General features: G+C 43.2%; 1 protein-coding gene across 1 annotated transcript; it reads right to left on the reverse strand.

The window, feature by feature from the left end:
- Positions 1–639: 639 nt before the first annotated feature.
- LOC144931471 (claudin-19-like) lies at positions 640–20,485 on the reverse strand. Its single transcript, XM_078855317.1, has 5 exons — positions 20,332–20,485; positions 11,348–11,688; positions 6,454–6,618; positions 3,222–3,306; positions 640–1,906 (listed from the first exon to the last, which is right to left on the reverse strand). Exons 2-5 carry the CDS (start codon positions 11,568–11,570, stop codon positions 1,726–1,728), a joined length of 654 nt encoding a protein of 217 aa, XP_078711443.1. The 5' UTR covers positions 11,571–11,688; positions 20,332–20,485; the 3' UTR covers positions 640–1,725.
- Between the last annotated feature and the right edge of the window lie 253 nt (positions 20,486–20,738).

Raw genomic sequence — 20,738 nt, forward strand, 5'->3', positions numbered from 1 at the left:
ACGGTGGTGGACCAGGGCTTGTGTCGATATCTTAAACATGCGGGTATCCATTTCCCCCACATTGTTCCAAGTTTCCGAATTATGAATTACCTCCCCCGTCCTGCACCCCCATTTGCTATCGTGTCATGAGACGAATAATTATTCATAAAGGACCTGGACAGCACTGTGTGCTTCTAAAATTCCCTTCAAGTAATGTCATATACACACAAGGGAGCAGGAAATTCCCAAGACCCCTCCAAAAAAGAAATTCCATCGCATAATAAATACAATATTTTGTTGTTTTCAGAGGTTGAACTTTGCTACATTTTTCACAATCAAATAAAATGTATTTTAATGTATTGCCAAGACCATCAACGTATTACATTCACTTGACAACCTGGGTTATTCACAGGAAATTGCCTGGATTCTAACCCAAAATCTCAGCAGTGCCAGTTTTGTGCTCTGATCAACCACCAGGCCAGCTTTTGGTAATTTTAAGTCAAATAAAGTCTGTCAATAATTTAGAATGTTAAGAATTTTCAATTTAAACATTTTCCATGACAAAATAGAGGACTCATTTTACAGTTGGGTTATTCTACTCATTAATAGACACGTATGGAAAAGCAAAAAACAGGTAAATAAAATACGCACAGTTTTTTTGTTTGTGCAACTTTATTACCCAACAGATCAACAAAATATGCAAAAGTAATACAATTCATCACCTATACCCCATAATGCAATTAAGACAACCCCGAATAGTATGCTACTTTAAATGGTTGCAGGTATTGCTTTGCACAGTGCAAAACACCTGTGTAGCCTAACAAGGCTCTTCCAATCAAACACCGATAAAAAATACTTAAGTAAAAAACTATGAAAATTTAAAATACATAATTAAATCCTTGTCAATTTAAGTGTAAGCATGTCACACAGCACAAAATGTATGGCCATTTAGTTTTGATTTAACCAAATCGTAAAGCCAAGACTAGCACAAATGAAGGGTTAAAGTTCAAGAGGTGATAATTCTGTAAGAAATGGTGGCATGAATGAAAGTGTGCACTTTGCTTGGCTAAGTATGCAGGACCAGAAGCCATGTTGGGGAAACCTTCAGGTTCGGCACACAAGTAAACTTTATTCATTGAAGTATGTGGTCTTATAAAAAGGTCATTGTGAAGTTGCCACACGACTCGGATGTTTATGCTCGGAATAGTGAACTGCAATATTATAACGATACACAACCACAAACAACCCCTTCATACATCACTATTCATTGGATACATATGCTAAAAGTGTTTAAATACATCTTTAAAAAAAACATTTAGTAACGTTTTTTTGGTGGATTTTACACTCGACATTACATGCAGAAAGGCACTGTGCATGGGGCCACATCAAAGCACGCACACCTGCCAGAACAAGTATTTACAACCACTTCATACAAATCATCAAGCCATAGATGCACGAGCAAATTTATGATAAAAAAAAATACATTAGTCCACAAGTTGTATTTAACATACTGCACTTTCAACCAATTTCATAAAATTTTGATGTACGATTTGTTAACAACCACAAAATAGTCGTGCCAAACACTCAATCTACAACGCAGGGATGTTCTCAACATAGCAATTTAAAAAAATCTTTTAATATTCGCATATTAAGGTTCAACAAAACACTCCTTCAAAAACACAAGAACTTTACAAAATAAAAAAACGAACACTCGAGCAGCTGGTTCGGTCTGCTACACTTCACCCGTCACACATACTCCTTCTGGGCAGAGCCCGTAGAACTGGGGGGCCCGCGCCGCGGGGGGCCGCGCGGCCGTGACGTCTTCCCCGACGACTTGGAGTTGCAGGAGCAGCACAGGAAGGCGCCGCCCATGAGCACGAGGCAAGCGCCGGCCCAGCCCACAAAGAGAGCCTGCCCAAACTCATACCTGCAACAAGAAATCACGCTTGTCAAAGGACTATATAGGCAGCCCTGTATGTAGTCACTTCTTTCGCACTGTACCTAGCTAACCGTGCAAATTGGAGGTCCGAGGGAAAGACACTAAACACAAAAACAGTTGTAAAACCTTAAACTTACAACATGGCTTCCCATTACAGGGTTACAGATGACACAGGATTAAAAAAGGGTGCAGCTAGTATCCTAACTGATTACAAATTGTGGTACCTCGAATGACCATTACTAAGAATTTGCAAGCGATACTATGAGATTTTGACACAGGCAAGAGGGGCTTGCTTCACCTCGTGCAAAACATTAGCATTACAACTTTGGCTAAAATCTATTTTAGACCAGAGTAAGAGCTGCCAATACAATTTGGATTCATACAGCTCCCACATTAAAACAATGATGTACACATCTAGTGAACTGGGAACGTGCAAATGAGGTCAAACGTCAAAATTGTACTCCACAATCAAAAGAACTGTGGGGTGGGAGCTGATCTCCGAAGGCAATCCTGGAGGAAAGCTAACGACGCCCCTCCCAATTGGTACTCATTTTGTAGAGATGGGCCAATCTGCCAGCAACCAGGATGCAAACTCAACCTTGGTGATTTTGAGGCAGGCACACTGCCAGTGATCCACCCAGTTGGTTTACTAGAAATCATTCCAAAAAAGTGCTGCTTTTAAAATCTAATGTTCAAGAGTACTTGCGATTATTCAATAAGTTGTCAAGATTCAGTGCTAGCAGTATAAATATAATTGAAATAAAAAGTTATATTTTGAAAACATATACGATCTACATTACTATACAGCCAGTTAATTGAAATAACGTAAAACAGTATTGTAATAGAATGAGTCAAATACCACTAATAACGAGAGAATAAAAATGTTAATATCTTAAAATCATCCTGGCCTTGCTGACTTTTGCATCATTACAAGACACATTCGAGAAACCCTACTCCATACTCTACAAATCACACAATACCACAAAAAGCAACAATTTAAGAAAACCAAAGCACACAAATAATATACCCCACACCAACCAGTAAACACCACCCATTCACACCACTGCTGACAATGCCTAATTTCAGCCTACATTTCAGTTTGTAGGTTGTGAAAAAGAGACGTGGAATTTACAAAGTAAGTTTCAATGCATTCGAATTGTATATATGCAACATGAAATACCAAATCGAAAATAATCAAAAAGGTGGCAACCCATCGCAGAAAGGCCCTGGTTTAGCCGCTGAACTTTTGTAACCTTATTGCCCAGCAGGTGGCTGTCTCGTGCACGTGAAAACCGGCTCTCACCTGGCCTGGACAGGCGTGTTGGGGCTGTAGAACTCCCGGGCAATGTCCGCAGCGTAATAGGACGTGGCAGTCAGACACAGTAGCCCTAAAACACGACGCGCACATACGACAAAAAGCCCCACATTTAACCTTAAACACGATTTGGCCAAGTCTGGTTAGCAAGTGTATGTATAAGGCTGCCTAGGCACAGGCCAGAGTAGTTTGACCAGCTCCATGCCCAGCCACCTTGGTTTCTAATGTGCTGTTATCATACCACGTAAATGAATGTCCACCTAGAATTGTGGTGGGTTTAAAAATATAAACTGAAAAATTGCGTCATTGTTATAGGAAGTTGATAAGACAGCACTGGGCCGTATTTAAAGTGACACTGGCGGTATTAGCGCAACTCCTAAAAAACAATGTTTACAAGAGTCAAAGCTTCATGTTGAGGTTAGCACCTGTCGACATATTATACAGTTCAATACAACAGGCCGACGTTTCTCAATAGACAAAGCTCATGAAGCTCAGCAGCACCCTAACTCATGCACAGGCACAAGTGGGGCACAACGCATGAGATTAGGGAGGGAAAAACCCATGCAAGTAGGGAGGATGAGTCACTCACTAAGCAAACACGCAAACAGAAACACGGCTCACTCACACGCCTCGGTTCAGTTTAAGAGCAGTACAGTAGCACAAGTACAATCATTTAGATATTTAATGTTTGAAATGTTACCGCTTTCCTCCTAATGGCCACGGTATTGTGTATTCTTTAGTCCTCGGTTGTGTTCCTACAAAGTACCACTTATTTTAACCCCTAAGAGGATGATTGGCTAAATGTACTCCGCAACTTGAACCACTTGAATTCACTGCGCCCGTGCTAGATTGACTGTTTATGCTGTGCAGCACATATAATTAACTTTGGCTGAAAGAGACAAAGTTCAACATCGATTAGATGCCATTGGCATGTTTAAATTAGCTATAATTGAGCGATTACAGGGAGGTGGAAGTTATGGCAAGAGGGCTCAGGGATGCCAGTGGAGACAGAAGGAGCATCGCCCCACGCTTCGGCTTAACAGGGCTGGAGTTCAGTAGGGGTCAGATCCAGCGGTGGCACAGGCTCTGTCTGCTGGGCTCAGTGTCTCACACAGGCAGGGGACTCAAGCTATGATGCAAGGCTACCACGTACGTCTTTTTCCTAAGAGTCTGCAGTGTTTTACAGCAGAGGGCAATGTTGCTGTGTGTAATCCCAAATGAGTAATATGCATGAATGGTTTCAAATTTGGCAGAATTTAACCATGATGCAGACAATGACCTAAGTCTTGCAAATGCCATCAGAATCTTCAACACTCCCGCTAGACCATGTCACTGCCAAAAAGGTGAGAGTTGAGGTGTGTGATGAAGAAATACATAAGTGCCAGTGGATTTGGAGATAAAGTCATGGCTATGGGATATGCTAAACAGATTGAGATAAGAGGTCCTGCAGAGTTGAGAGCTGTGGGAGGCAAGGAGGAACTTAAGATTGATGATGGCTCTAAGACAGTGGTTCTTAACCTGGGGTGCATTCACCCCGTGGGGGTGTGATATGCCCTTTCTGGGGGAGCGAGGCATGCCCGATGTTTTAGAAGGTAAATCAAAAGACAAATTAAGCACGGGCACGTAAGTACAACTACTTTGTTTCAAAACCTTTGTATTTATTAACATTATATTTTTTTACAATTGGGAACCCAAGGGGTGCAAGGCTGCAGTCAAAGTTAAGAACCACTGCTCTGAGTTTTAAAACGCTTGAACTTTGATCTCAATTTTAGGAACGTTTAACTGGAAAAAAATCCAAGATGAAAATGGATCAAAATGAGTGGACAGTGAAGTTGAGTGTGAACATAAGAACTGCCTTTCATTAGCAAAGAGTTATTGAAGCTGGACAATATTTTTGCCAAGTGGGGGGAGGTGGAACATTCAGCAGAGGAAAGCTTGAGGGTTGAATACCACAACATGGGTTTTTGAAATGTATAAAACCCTGAAATGGACACGTAGGAACATTCTAGATTTGAAGCTTTCGTGACTGCAAGGATTCAAACTATTTGGTTTTTTTCGGTAAAGTCACGTAGGCAAAAAATAAAAAAATAAACAACTAAATTTGATCACGACGTTTCGGGCGCAACACAAGCGTCCTTCTTCAGGTGGGGACAACATAGCGAAATCACAACCGCTTAAGTGTCACATTTAATTACATTTTTTACCTACGTGACTTTACCGAAAAAAACAAAGAGTACGTAGGAACATTTTGAGAAATAAGAAGTGGAGCAGGAGAGGAGTTTGCCAGAAATGCCTACAAGAGATTGAAGACAGCCCTAGAGGGTAGAGGGGTCAAATGGTGTTGACAGTGGTTGTGCCGAGGAGCACAACGAAAGAGAAATAGAGTCTGAAGTCGGGAGGTCATTGACCACACGTAGGATGGCAGTATCTGTAGAATGGCTTTAGTGAAAATAAGATTGGGCTGGGTCATAAAGAATGGAGGGAAAAAGTATTTGAAAATATACCATCTTTCTAGGACCCAACAAAACAGAGGCTGGAGATTGAATGGCAGTTTATGGAGTTGTTGGGATGCAATGAGGTGTTTTTTTGGGTGGAAGTGATGGCAGGAGTCTTGGGGGGCTGGATAACAATGCCAGAGGAAATGGAAACATTGACAAAGGCTTTGATGGAGGGTGCTACGGAGGTCATGAAATAGTTTTGTGCATGCAGGATCCTCCTTCCCCCGCACCTCTGATTAGCACAGTTGGCTATGTACGGTGCGAAAGAAGTTCAGGCATGGAATTAGCGATGGGATATTTTTTTTTACCCTAGGAAGCCATTGCAGCAAAGTTTATGGGGAGGAACTATTTTCAAATTATATATTAAGGAAAATGTTAGGAGCATATTTTGTGCTAGAAGCATTGGTCATTGTTTCGAAATGGATTGTATGAAGCGAGAGAATACCAAAAACAATGTCCAGGTTTCACTGTATACGTGTTCGTTACGGGCAGGGCACAAACAAGCAATATACATGGACTCGATTGTGGAAATGCCGTTCTATGGGAGCAATAAACCGTACAATAGATTACATTAGCAAGTCACGGTCATTCCACCTAAAGTTAGTGTCAGATGCCAAATCGTGGATTCACACACCCAAGAAAAGAAAGAATCCCTCGACAAAACAGCCACGCATTTCCAAACAGGATGCAAACTAACCAAACACCACCATGTACACACGCACCGGCAACGAGGAACACCACTCCGCCGATGATGGCGATGCGGTTCTTGCGGACTTTGTTGTCCGCTCCCATGCGAGTGCACTTCATGCCGACGGCACTTACTCCCAGCGCAAAAAGACCCACCACGATGGAGCAGATCATCAGCGCACGGGCTATCTGCACCCTCGCTGCGCACGTGCAGACACACACACACACTTGTCTTTAGCAATCGCATTTCCCCGTAGCACTCACCCGTCTCATCTTTACAAGGATGTTAGAGTGCAAGCTCACACCCCCTTAACCACATTTGGATTAAAATGGTTTTAACCAAAACTTAATCCTAGCCAATTATCAGCTCTAATTTAAGCACATTATCACAAACCTTACAATTATACAATGGAAGATTTCCTTTTTTGATTATTATGAATAATCCTACAAAACAATGAAACAAGCCAATTGACCATAATTATTACACCATTGTAGCAACATGGAAAGCAGCTCAGTCATAACATTTCCAGCAAATTCATTGAACGCAAAAGTATTATTGTTTATCGGTTCCTTGCATTAGTTGCCTCCACATTTGTATTTTTAAAACACGTCAATGTACAAACGTCAACAAATGTCTGCACTTTTAACTTAATGCATGCGAACAACACTAGCATGCAGGTATAATGCATGCGGGCATCATTTCACTTGGTAATAAGGCTGGGACAATTAATCTTGGGCTGTAACTGGAAACAACGGTCGCATTAAGGGTCACAATGGGCAACACATCTCAAAACCAATTTTTGCGACATGAGAATGGTAATGCCTTGGTCCCGTGTTTGATTGGACTGTGAAAAGCAAAGACATTGCAGGAGCTGGCTTCGTAGTGGCAAAGTGTACCGGTTTAATAATGAAAACCGTGGCATAAACAGGCATTAAAAGATGTTCAAAGACAAAATACACACCTATTACAAGGCATCAAGTCTACATTGACCACACATACTTGTGGTAGAAATTGTAAACAAATATGCTTTGGTAATTGTATGCACAGTCCTTGAAACTTACTGGCCTGCACCAGGGGGACAGCCTTTTTAATGGCTTTGGCTCAACGGTGTTGGAGCAAAAACCACCAAAAAAGGCAAACGGTACAATCATGATGGAGTCTTGAATGCCGAAGCATTAAAAGCTCGGATTAAGCAGTTCTACAAGTGGCAAAAAGGGTCAATAGAAATTAAAACAGTCTTGATCTTCATCTCTATATATGAATGAATAACACAAGTACAGAAGAGATTTGCAATAAATATATGAAGTAGGTTGTAATTTGTATTTATTTTCTGCTAATAGTGGACTGGAAGTGGACTGGAACATCTATATGAAGGAAGGGATGTCACGGAGTTGGTTGGCTGCGTATACCCTGCCCTGTATGTGGTTTAAAATGTGTTAGGATTGGATGGAACAGCGAAGTGTCATGGCACAACCGTTGCAACATGGGACACCATAAAATGTAACGCAAAGCAATAATGTTTAACAGTACATGATGTAATATTTGAAGACAAAACTGCACGCAATGAAAACCTTTAGCATCTTGTATACAATACTGTATGACCAATGCCACTTCTCATATCATGGATACACTTTAATATGAAAACCTTAATTTCTTCAATCATAAAAATAAAACTTATCAACTCAGCGCAACAATACAAATAAACTTGTATGCACATGTAGCGCAGTAGAACTAAGCGGAGATGAGGAATTCTATAAGGGCTGTTGCCGTTTATTAAAACACTGCTACACTCGGCATCCTACGCTCACACCAATTTAGGTGCACTCTCTCACGGTCCTTTACACCGAATACTATTTGGGTCCCACACACGGCTACCCTATGGGCTCTCACTCGTCCACGCGGAACGGGGGTTCAGCCAACACCGCTCCGAGGGGGAGAGACCCTCTCCCAGCTGATCCTTACCCAGGTTCCCCACGACACCCCCACCTCTGTCACGGCCCCCCTTAAGAACCCTTTGGGCAGCTCCTCCCCCCCAGCTCGGCTCCACCCATGTTCCCCCGAAGGTGCTCTCCAAAGCACCTTAAGTAACCCGTGACGTTACGTCATTCTTGATTGGCAACCCGCTCGCACCTCCCTCTGCCCGCCCCCTCATTTGTTACTTGCAATACTCCTCTACACATACATGAATTGTATTAACTTGTGTTCATAAAATCAGGGTTTGCAACTGCACACTTAAAACATTAGGTGCTCAAGGATGCATCTGCGCAACATGTCATGGCTTTATTTTGGTGATTTCGAAAAGTGTATTGGTTTGGCTATGTTTGTTTGTTGTAGTACAGAGTTAGACTGATGGCCTTAATCTAAGTTGTCTTGTGGTTGTTGTTGGTTGTTTGACTTGTATCCCACTGGGATTTTTGCACACAGCGTTGGTGTACGGTGTTTTTTCTGCAATATTTTGCTGTCTTTTCTTGGATTTTCTGTTTGCACTTAGTCACATATTCACTTTAAGATGTTTTTTTGTTCATGTTTTAGTTTTTTTTTGTTTCAGTTGCACCCGATTCAAGAGCCGAATGGCTCACAGGGCTATACCTAATAAATTAACTTGAACTTGATGTCTTCTCGGATTAGTGAGAATGTTTCCTGATCAAGTGACTCGTTGGTAGGGCACTTGCCTTCTAAATCAGAGAGTTGAGAGTTAAAATTCCAGTAAGGGATCACCAAGCTAATAATCACTGAGGTTGTTAAAATGAATACCATTTTTTGAGTCAACATTGGTCATCTTGTAGAAAGAATGACACACCTGACAATGAAACGTGTAACTTCCATTGTGAACAACAGCACCACTGAGCGAGGGAAGCACAGCCCCCGATGCTTGTTTAAACATGCAGATGCACTCTCATACTCACATGCCCTTTGGATTGCACCCGTTGGGTTGCACTCATGCCTTTGGATTGCACTACTCTTCGATTTCACATTAACATGCTAATCTCTCACAGTAACATAGCCACTTCCGTGCCCTCGTCCAGGAGGCCACTCTCCTCCTATCTTATAGTTACATGCTCATTTCTCATATTAACATCACTAGCCCCGGCCACTTCTTTATGACCCTTGGGCTACACCCATTTCAAACCTTTTAAAACAGTCTGCCTCAGCAGCAGACCATGCTTTCCCACCTGATGACGGACGCTTGTGTTGCGCCTGAAACGTCGTGATTTATTTTATTTTATACCTACGTGACTTTACGAGTATGCAGATGCATTTTAAGACACATGAACGACCCCAGCAATAGTATTATTACACTTGCTGATCCAAAGCATTACACGTCTCAAGGCTATTTTTTTCACAGCAACGTTTCTGGAGTAGGGGGCAATGTTGCTGTGTAATCTGCAGGTAATTTTTTTGCATTGACGTGTTTTTTTCTTAGATATCACTCAAGGACGCGCCAACAAGCACCTCTTGCATGCGCTCTCATGCCTTGAATACGAGAGCTAGAGTCAAACCCAAGGACAGGGCCAGGGGGGGGCGTCATCCCTAAGCAGCGGGGGTGGACATTCCAGAGCTCAATCCTAATTGGACGAATCAACAAGACACCAAAAACAAGACGTCTGTTGTATTGGACTTAGTATTATCAAGAGGTTGACTGCTACATGCGTACGTGCCATTAGTCGCATCGCATGCTTCCCATGTCACCCTTGTAAATGAGACCATTCTGGTCTCTTGAGATCACACTTAGTTAAGCAAATAAACTGAAACTTCGTATATTGGAGGCTTAGCATTGACACCTGATAATTTTCACACAGACAGCAATGATATAAGATATGCACGTAAAAATCGCAGAGAATAAGTACTTATCTGCAATTCAAGCCATTCTGCAAACACAAAGATGTTGCAGCATGTAATGATAAAGTTGCAAGCTTTTAGGGTCAAACTTAGAAAAAAAAAGTTGTAATTCTGCAAATCATTGCAACAGTAATAAATAAGTAGGCAAGGGGGCTTTGCTAATATGCTTTCATGAAGTAACATTTAATCCATCAGCTTATTGGCATTCCAGTTTACAGTTTACCCGTAGCATGGGTTTTAATCAAGAATGCCTCTAGCCAAGCATAGACTTCAACCAATTCCCAGCAAAATGTGGCATTCTAAACCATGGGAAACTTGTTATGGCAGGATCCACAAAATAACAAAATGAGTCTCAGAATATTCTTGTAGTGTTTTTGGGTTTCTTAATACATTTGGCGTGTGGTGGCACACAGCTGTAATCCAGTGACTTAGATGTGGCATCAGTAAGAAAACAATGCATTAAAATCACTGCGCTCACGACACATGCATTCAAGTGTTCAACTTGTGTACTACGCGATTGTGCGGCAGGGTTTTGCACAAACCCTGCTTTCCCCTAGGATGGCAGGAAAAAAAACTGATTCCCTGAATCGGCACCAAAAATCGTGACAAATTATCGAGTCATAAAGCAGGTGAATTTCCACAGGCCTCGTGGTGGTGGATCATTTGGGGGCACAGGCGGCACACAGTTTGGATAATCGTCCTCGTGCCACCTTCAGATAGACAGATCGTGTATTTAACTCGTTAGTACATGGGATGGTTTGGTAAAGAAAGCGCCCCCTCAATGTGGCAAAACCTACTTCACTCCCTATTTCACTCAGGAATTTTTTTTTAAATAGGGAAAAATCCATAATTACTTTAAAGCACAATGCCACACCTAAAAGTCAGCACTGATTTTGAATCACGACACCACACCTTGCAAGTTGGTCTTGTGATTGACACATTTTGTTATAAACCTGTCAAATCCACATTGAGCAACGAGTGACAACACCTTACGAATGACAACCCCTTGGTAGAGACAGTGATGCAACAATCACCACGACGAAGTGTTGCGCTCCCTACAAAGGGCGTCCGCGTGTGTGAGCACTCACTGGGCAGCGCGAGGAGAGAGTCGAACACCTTGCACTGGATCTGGCCCGTGCTCTGCGAGGCGCAGCTCATGAAGAGCCCCTCGTAGATGCTCACGGCCGTGATGATGACCTCGCCGGCGTAGGCACTTGTCTTCCACTGCGGTAGTGCCGTGGCGGCGATGATGGCGATCCATCCGCACATCCCCAGCGCGTAGCCCAGCATCTGCAGCCCAGAGTTGGCCATCCTCGCTTGTCTCTTCACAGCGGTCACTCAACAAGAACTCTCCTTGAGAGATTCAAACTCCCACTGCCGATTTGGTCGCTTTTTTATTTCAGCAGTTATTCTTTGTCTTCAAGAATGTCTGTGGAAAGAAAATGTCAATAATTATGGGTTGGTGTAATTTTTAAGTGTATGAAAGAAGTGAAGTTGAGCATCTCAAGGATGATCAGTTCAAGGTTCATCAGGGCAGTATTCTTGAAACCTTAACATTTTAAGTCAATACTAGTCCCTTCACTTGAAAGGTCCAGTTGGATAAGTTTGTAAACCCACTGCACAAACACCAAGCAAATCATGTCGTGGTGCTTAACATTTCACCACAGAAAATATATAGTTTTGTGCAAAATGTTCATCAAAGTTGCACAATATCCTAGTCATACCCAACAAATGTGCACATTGCAGGGAACCTTTGTTCAATTGCTCCGTTGCTAATACAACAAAAAACACATCAACTAGTGACCGATGGACACAGCCAATAGAAAAACAAGTTCAAGCACAATGCACACACTTCTCGTGAGCATGGATAGGGTGAGGATCTACAGGGGTAAACACTTTTATTGTGCCATAAGTCTGATACGAAGATACATTTACATTTTGAAAAAAAAAGAGCTAGAATTGAACCCATGTACATACAATTTGCAAGTGCCAATGACACCCGTGTGCGAGCAGAATGTATGTAGCAATGCCTTAGGTTCATTATTTGTGCATCTTGTTTCACCTACATTAGATGCATTCCACAAAACCTGCGACTATAATGTACCCATGTGCTTTTAAGTATCGTACAAGGAGATTACGAGTTCGTGCACAGACAGATAGCCGTCGATGAGTAAACATGAAAAATGTGGTTGTGGAATGGGAAACATCCAGACTGGTTGTAACTGGTTTGACTATAACAAGGGGGGCAATTGCAAACCGTTGGGTATTGCAGTGAACATTGGAAGTAAAGAAAATATGCTGACAAAAATTTGAGGGGGACATGAAATGGGATGCATATGGAGAGCACAAAACCCCACATTTTCCTGGAGAATAAGAACAGGAATAAATGTAGGTGCAAAGTTGCTCAATCTCTTGGGGTTAACAACCTCGGGAGGGAACAGTTTTGATTTCGTACAACCGCAGCGTGGGAAACAGATGGTCACATTCAAGTGACCATCACCAGGACACGTGGATTGAGAAACAAACACATTTACACGTTTACAAATGGTCCTGTCTGCTTGCCGACGTTTCACTTTACCAATGATGGCAAATTGTAAAGCTAAATGATTTCCGGCCTTGTGTGCACATATTAAGACAATGCTAGCTATTATGTACAACTGAAAGAATTATAGCTTTAAGTTACCCAGATCACAGGAAAAAAACTTAAGCAGTCAGTTATTTCTATGACATTCCAAACATGCTCAAAAACTATGGACACTACTTAACCTTCAACTCGATGTATGTTCCAAGATGTAACGGTACATTTTAGTGAACTTTAATATAGAGAAAAAAAGAAGCAACCTTTGTTGGATTGAAAGCCAATGGTCGAATACATCAATTCTACCTCTTGCTTAGGAATCTAACATGTTTATAATTTTGGATTTGCATTATATGTAGATTGAAGGTATATCAGAAGATCCTCACCAAGGTGATCTGGTCAAAAGTTGTATTAAAGAGGACAATTTCCTGAAAACCCTTGGTTGGTATTTTCCATTGAAAAATAATCAATTTAAATTTTTTTTTAACTAATAATTAAGCCAACAAATGCTGAGAAGGCATTTTTGAATAGCACACGGATAAAGTCACAGCATGGTAAGATGCAGTGGAAGGACAATGTTGTCTCCTGTGGTTGAGTGACACTTATTTTCATCTGTGCAATCCGGAATTAGCTCCAAATCAGCACATCATCATCACGCTAAAAAATAATCGATATCCTGGCATTGGGGATAGCAATCATTGATTACCAATAGCTCTGTTCTACTGTATTTAAATCACACACATCAACATTTAGGAATTTACAATGCAATCAAGCAGGACTGACACGAAGCCAGTATTGCGCCTGGAACCAAATGCAAAGTCAAATGAAAAAATCCACCTTACATTTCCTGCTTCAGCCACAGAGCCAAATATCTTTCAACCAACCTTCAAAACACTTCCAGCAACCAAGGTTATCACACCCATTATGGCCAATAGCATGTGTAAGCCGCCTATGTTTCTGCAGCACCCATGTTGAACCAACACGCTCACTCTTGGCCTGTGGTTCCCAACATTGACCCAGGCACAACGGTCAACCCCTCAACATTTTTTTTCAGACCATGCACAAATAGCATGTTTTTTAAAGATTAAAACTACTGTATTCAGAAAGCGCTGTAATATATTAATAACAATTGAACAAACTATTAACGTGCATTTTATGGACTTTCATTAAGATGGTTGACACAACTAGTCATGCAATGGGCAGAAAAAATCGTGGGGTTTAGCTAAATAAATCACAGCATCTGTAATAGTTCTGTGGGCCACGTCCCAAGGCCTTGCAGACCACAACGTGACAAAGGGAGATGTCTGCAGAGAACATTTCTACCAATTCTTAGTAATATACCATAATCTTGGATTGCATCACTATATTATTCTACAAGAGACTGAACTAAGTTCACTGTAGAGGTTCCATAATCTTATGGCAGGGCCAGTCTCTGGAGCATTGACTGTTCACAACATAATGAGTGTTTTGAATCCTGAGTGGGATTTGACCTCTCAAATATTATGGTCAAAGCTAATAATAATGAAACAATGACGAATAAACTAAATGAAATTCTATACCAAATAATAGGAAGAAAAACCCAGGCATGGAAATTATCCAATATACATCGCCACACAACAATAACTGTGCCAGCTGGCAGTCCTAACACGCCGGGACTCTTGAATCTAAGACTTCCCATGTCACGGTACAAAATATGTATTATTTCATCTTCAACCTGCCTCATCTTAGAATGTGTTCTTGTCCAGCAATAAAAAAAAACACTAGCTGTATTTAGAATTCAAAAAACACAGTTCTTAATTTCTGCTATGTAACAAGCGCTCGAGGAGGCCAAAATGTTGGTTGAGATCTGCCAGCAACAACAACAAATTATCAGCTTGTGGATAAAACCCAGAGGGCTCCTTATAAGCAGACAATAAGGAAGCAAATTTCACCCCATCAGGGTTTAAGAGAGATAAAATCAATAGACAGTAACATACAATTAATTATCGATGCAAAGATAGTTTAATCTGTTATGCAATTCATTGATCTATAAGCAGAATTTAGTTATCTACAAATGGCCCTACTTGACACGAGCATGCCATGGGTCAAGCCTTTACCATCTGTCCTAAGGCTCATAACACGTTGGCAGGCCAGTGTTGTAAGGGGAGCCTCGTATAAATTAAGGGATTCCGGAGCTAATACTTATACTGTAGGTAATAATTGAAGTAAGATCATCAACGTTTAGTCACTGCTAGATAAAGGCCTCCCACAGTCCATCGACATCTGACAGTCGTGTGATCTAACAATCAATCACTCCCGACTTTCACTCAATCGCCTGATAAGATGTAATCTCACCCACCTTAGGTGGCTGTCATTAGTCTTGATTACTGGCTATCATCCCTTGTCCTGCCCAATGTACCACTTGTTTTTCTTAACAGTTGACTTCTGACTTCATAACGAAATTTTCCTTTTGCAGTCCCTGTGTATTTCCAAGGATACGTCAGCCAAACAAGTGCTCTACAATCAGCAGGAAAAATATCCCAAATCAACCCGAGTCAGCATTTCAATATTAAATAAATGTACTACTCGTCCGATTTGCCAATAAAGAAAGTGAAAACCAGAAACACACAGCACATCAGAGCTAAGAGGATGAACAGTCAGTAAATAGGATGAGAACCCAATCAAATTTCATTCGCAAGATGGAGGAGATTAACAGATCATAGAAATGCCACTGTACTTCTTTAGCACGTCCTACAACTGGAACTAGTCTGGTAATGGTGCATTGCACTCATTGAACATGTATATGCACAGCATGAGATACTTCACAGTAAAACGGCAAGCATTCATAATCATATTAGGGTAGCAGCTCGTGTGAGGCCATTAACGTTGCATGTCACTAGAAACACGACACCCACGTAGAGCACCAACACGTGCCGTGTGGCCATCACTGTACCACTCAGGGGACAACGCGTCTCCCCGTCATACTGGACGCAAATCGCCATCCCATTTTACAAACACCAAAGACCCAGGGAAGGCGCTAATCTATTCAAGGGCAGTGGCCAGCCCAGGCGACCAGGCGGGCTGGGATATGGTAATTTGAGCAAAGGTTACGTTTAGCGAGACAAAACGAGGGTGTACTGTAATTACATTACTTTAGAAAGGAACAATGCGATAAAATGAAAGCCAAGGAAGAGAATTAAGTGCCCTGACCGAGAGGCGGATAGAATCAGAACCGGTTGGTCAAGAATTTGGAGACAAAGGCATGGGGCACATGGGCGGAGCCGTTGGTGGACATCTTACGAGCCTTCTTTCCAGGGTCCGAGTGTTCAATGCCACAAAGGGCACAAACTGACCTATCCACTGCCCTGCACTGGACTCCTTCAGAATGAGGGCCCGGGCAACTCACAATTGTTATCTCAACGGACTATTGGCTGAAAACGTTCCATAAAATTGTAAATTTACAAAAAACTACACTCGATTGTGGAAGATATAGCTAAAATGGAAATACTGTGATACCCCCAAGGATGAGTAGTTTATAATACAGTTTTTTTTTGGTTAGATCGCGTAAATATATGTCCTTAAACCCACCACTACCCGACAGCCAATTAGTAAGGTTTGTCACTTAAACATAACATGGCAATTCGTCACGAGTACAGCACACAGTTGTGTTGGAAAGCAAAGCCACAACATTTACATTATGATGACGTTTCGCCAGTAATTACAACTAGCTTCAACAGGCGACAGCTAGATTTGTGGAGAATTCCTCCTGTTTTGTTCCTTAAATAGAGGGGTAGATGTGATGGCATTATTTGTGAGTCCTTCTTGAGCGAAGTGGGGGGGGGGGGAGATTCATGAATGCATATACAAGACAATGGGTATACATTGCCGGTTGGGTTATTTAAATGGTAATCAACGTATGCATGCGCATTATGCAAGCCGGGTTGGTGGTGGGTTTAACGACACATTTATATATTTACGCGATCTAACCCAAAACACCTGTATTATGAATGATATTGGTCGCGAAAGCCTACGTGTGTTAAACTGATGAAAAGTTTGTTCATATGCTATATAATACACAAGGTATATTACACATACAGTAGAGTATTTTATACTCATAGGGAACGCCTAACAAGCTACAAACCCAGCCTATGTATTAAACACATGGGCAGACAGACGTTAAGAGATGCATAAGGTCAAATGCTACACACACACATTGGCTCCATGATTCGCCGTCATCGGCCATGATCTATCCACGGTTGGCTGAAGGCATGTCCAAGCCATCACTCCTGGAGATTGCATTGAGTAACCCAATCTACATTATAGATGAGAGTCTGAAAACGAGATGCTTTCACCTAAGTTATTCACAGCTACATAAAAAAACATGTTGCGTGGGCACTGCCGTGAGCATTAACCTCGTGCGCCAAGATTAAGTCACGGTTTTGATTTTAGGTGTTTGGAAGTTTCCCTAAACAGAAATGTTACGTCAGAAACACACAAACTTGGCAGACAGAGCAGCAGCTTTCACACTGGCGGGATCGTCAGAGGACGCGAAGGTTATTAAACCCGTGAAAGGCGGCGTTACGCAAAAAAACTTATCACAAGGCTTCAAAACACGACGAATATACAGCGGTAATGAGACATCACAAGTGTAAAAACGGCTCTGATGTTTTCAAACTACCATTGGCATTCTCACGTGAAATGATTCAAACTCTTTAGTTCTTTCGGTAAAGTCACGTAGGTATAAAAAATAAATTGATAGTGATTTAATTTATTTTTGATTATTTTTTTATTTTATTTTATACCTACGTGACTTTACCGAAATAACTAAAGAGTATGGAACATTAGTCACGAAAACTTAAAATCTAAACTGAAATGATTCACTAATTAATTCACTCGGAATCATAATCATTCACCAAGCATCTCGTTTTCCGTCACCATCCACCACGCCATGTGCTACCCAACAAGCACGTGTCTCTACAACCTCACAGAAAATGCAATTTCGTAGGCGACCAAATTCCAACAACAGGATTGGGTTTTACAAAAAAAACGAAATTGCAGTTTAAACGCGTTGAAAATGAATATGTAACCGTGCTTTATAGTTTATATGACCAGTAGCACCCGCCAAACTGAGAGGGCATGGCAATGAGCTCTCAACCTTTGTTAAAGGACGCTGTGCGTCTAAACGAAGGTGAAATGTTACTACGACGCCCTGCTGCAGCGGTGCACAACACCTACAACTTTACTACGGTTTGGGTTCTAGTCGTTGTACCGTGTTACTTTCGATCAAACATTTGCACAGAGTACACTACCCGAATAGTTCCTTCAACAATTATTTTCTTATTTTGCTTTGCTAGTTGCTTCTACACAGGTTGTTGGCATGGTGTGGTAGGAACTGGTGCCTCAGACAGAGGTTCAATTTCCAGGACAGCCTTTGAGGAGTTGTGTTCTCCCCTGGTTCTGCGTGTTCTGGGTTCTCCAGTTTCCTCCCATAACAATTTCTTTTGAAAATATAAACAGTAATTGGTATTGGCCAAACATCCCAATGACGAAACGTTACTGAATTAGGATTATAAATATGCAACACTCCCTCCACAACTGTGATAACTTGGCAAACCCTTCGTGAAAAGTAGAGACTCAAGGATTTCCTGGGCAAACGTCATAATACAATATTAATACTACTACTAATAATATAGCAACAACAGCCGCCTTTAGTCAATCAGTGGCGGTGTCTCCACGTGAAGTGTCGAACGAGAAGCTGACATAAGGTGAAGGAACAAGACCCAGGTCCCTTGCATGGGTTGACCGACTGAGATGACCGACTGATGCACCAACAATAATATAGTGCAGCAGGTCGAATTGCACAGACATCTCGCACATTTATTAAATGCGCTCCCCACTCAATCGCTGGGGGGGGGGGTGGAAGTCCCATTGAGAACACCTTTGAGATGTAAATACGTTGTAGAGGCTCGGAACAAGAGAGCGATTCTCGCGCTCCAAGGGCAACAGCCTCCTCCACACGACGTCTCGATACATTCTAACAACGCGAGGTCGATAGCGTACAGTGGATACAATGTAATAAAAACATGCGTGGGGGGCTGCGAGAGGAGGATCATTCCACGCGATTCAATAAGCGAGAATGTAATTTCGCAAACGCCTGGTAATTTCGGAGGAGGAAGTTGTCAGCAAATGTCGCGACGGGTTCTTCATGAACACCGCAAAGTGGTTGGACACGCAGCACCTGCAATGTGTTTCCTCTTCCTTGACACGCAAACCCGGTTAGGGTCACCTGCCCGGTCCCCCTTAACGCCATACCACCACCACCACCCCCCCCCCCTTTCAAACTCCTACCCGGCTACACCTTTTCCCCTCCTACCCTACCTGACTTTGAGCACCCACATTTTTCCATGATAACGCTATTTTCCCTGCCCCCCCCAGTTCATCATGCTGACACATATCCCCACCCACACCAAACCGCCTGCATCCCCCGGGTTCCTCCTGCCGAACACATTCCCATACCCCCCCCCCAAGACCAAACCACCTGCAATCACACAGGTTCCTCCTGCGTGATAACACATTACCATAAACCCCTCCCCCACCAAACCACCTGCACCCCCCGGGATTCAACATCATAACACATTCCCATACCCCCCCCCACACCAAACCACCTGCAGCCCCCCACGGGTTCCTCCTGCCTGATAACACATTCCCATACCCCCCCCCACAACCAAACCACCTGCACCCCCCACGGGTTTCAACATCCTAACACATTCCCATACCCCCCCCACACCAAAACCACCTGCACCCCCCACGGGTTCCTCCTGCCCCCCGCCAAGTGCCCCCACCCCACCCGCAGCAGCTCGACCGCACGCACAACACGGGGGGGGGGCGCTGTTGGCCGCATCAAAGCCCCCCCTCTGGCCGCCTTCGTCTGCCCCCAAGCGGCACCGCGTTCGTGTTCACTGCAGGCAAACTCCACCACCTGCAGTCGCTAGCGGCCACCGGGAATCGCACACACACACACAACATCCCTCGCTGTGACTTGACACAAGCTGCTGGGTTGAAGAAGCGTTAGCAAGGACCGGAGCGTCGCAACTACAATAAAGTGACGTAGAATGGAAATAATAAAATGACAATTTTTTTTTATTATTTTATTATTTCCATTCTACGTGACTTTACCGAAAGAACCAAGAAGATGAATCCCTGCAGTCACGAAAGCTTTAAATCGAAATTTCACAATAAAGTGGTTTGGCCAGAAATCCGCACGGCCGCCTTTGTCTCCCCAGTAGTGTTGGTTTAAACATGGCACCAGGTGCTGCTCATGGCCGAGTCGACCTCGGAGAGGGCTCGGAACTGGTTGTGATAATCGCCGATTATTAGCCGCGAACGGTAATCGAACGGTGACCACCGCGTTCGTAGCGGAGCGCACGACCCACCACTGCGCCACCGCTCCCCACAGAGACCCACGCAGACGGAGACCCACGCAGAGCCATCGCTCGCTCCCTCTCACTCACTCACCGGTCGTCTCGACAACCCTCTTGGGTTCCCGGCCTCTCACTAATCCCGGCGACAGAGCGTGAAGCTGGGGAAGCTGGACACACACAGAGAGAGGCACCGCGATGGCACCGCGATGGCACCACGAGCAACTGCGACTGAATGCACCTGCGACCCCCCCCCCCAACTCCCGACTCCCTCCTATTTATAGGCGCGGGGTGGAAGTGGGCGGGGCGTGACGTCATCGTCCCTTCCCCCTCCCCCCCATCCGCGCACCTGGGGGCCCTCCACCCCACCTCACTGTTGTTCCTGCGTGGTGGTTCCATGACTCACTACATCATCGTCGTCGTCGTCGTTAGCCATGGTCAATCCACTGTTGGATGAAGTCCTCCCTAATCGGCCGCCGTCTCTCGCGATCCTGCGATGTAACG

This window comes from Lampetra fluviatilis, chromosome 1, assembly GCF_964198595.1.
Source record: "Lampetra fluviatilis chromosome 1, kcLamFluv1.1, whole genome shotgun sequence".
Taxonomy (NCBI): domain Eukaryota; kingdom Metazoa; phylum Chordata; class Hyperoartia; order Petromyzontiformes; family Petromyzontidae; genus Lampetra; species Lampetra fluviatilis.

What these genes read in the sequence shown, in the direction of transcription:
- LOC144931471 (XM_078855317.1), bottom strand. Translation starts at nt 11,570, where the DNA reads ATGGCCAACTCTGGGCTGCAGATGCTGGGCTACGCGCTGGGGATGTGC. An exon ending in CTCTCTCCTCGCGCTGCCCA is followed by an intron (nt 6,619 to 11,347) that starts GTGAGTGCTCAC and finishes GCACGTGCGCAG; the next exon opens with CGAGGGTGCAGATAGCCCGT. An exon ending in AGTGGTGTTCCTCGTTGCCG is followed by an intron (nt 3,307 to 6,453) that starts GTGCGTGTGTAC and finishes GTCGTGTTTTAG; the next exon opens with GGCTACTGTGTCTGACTGCC.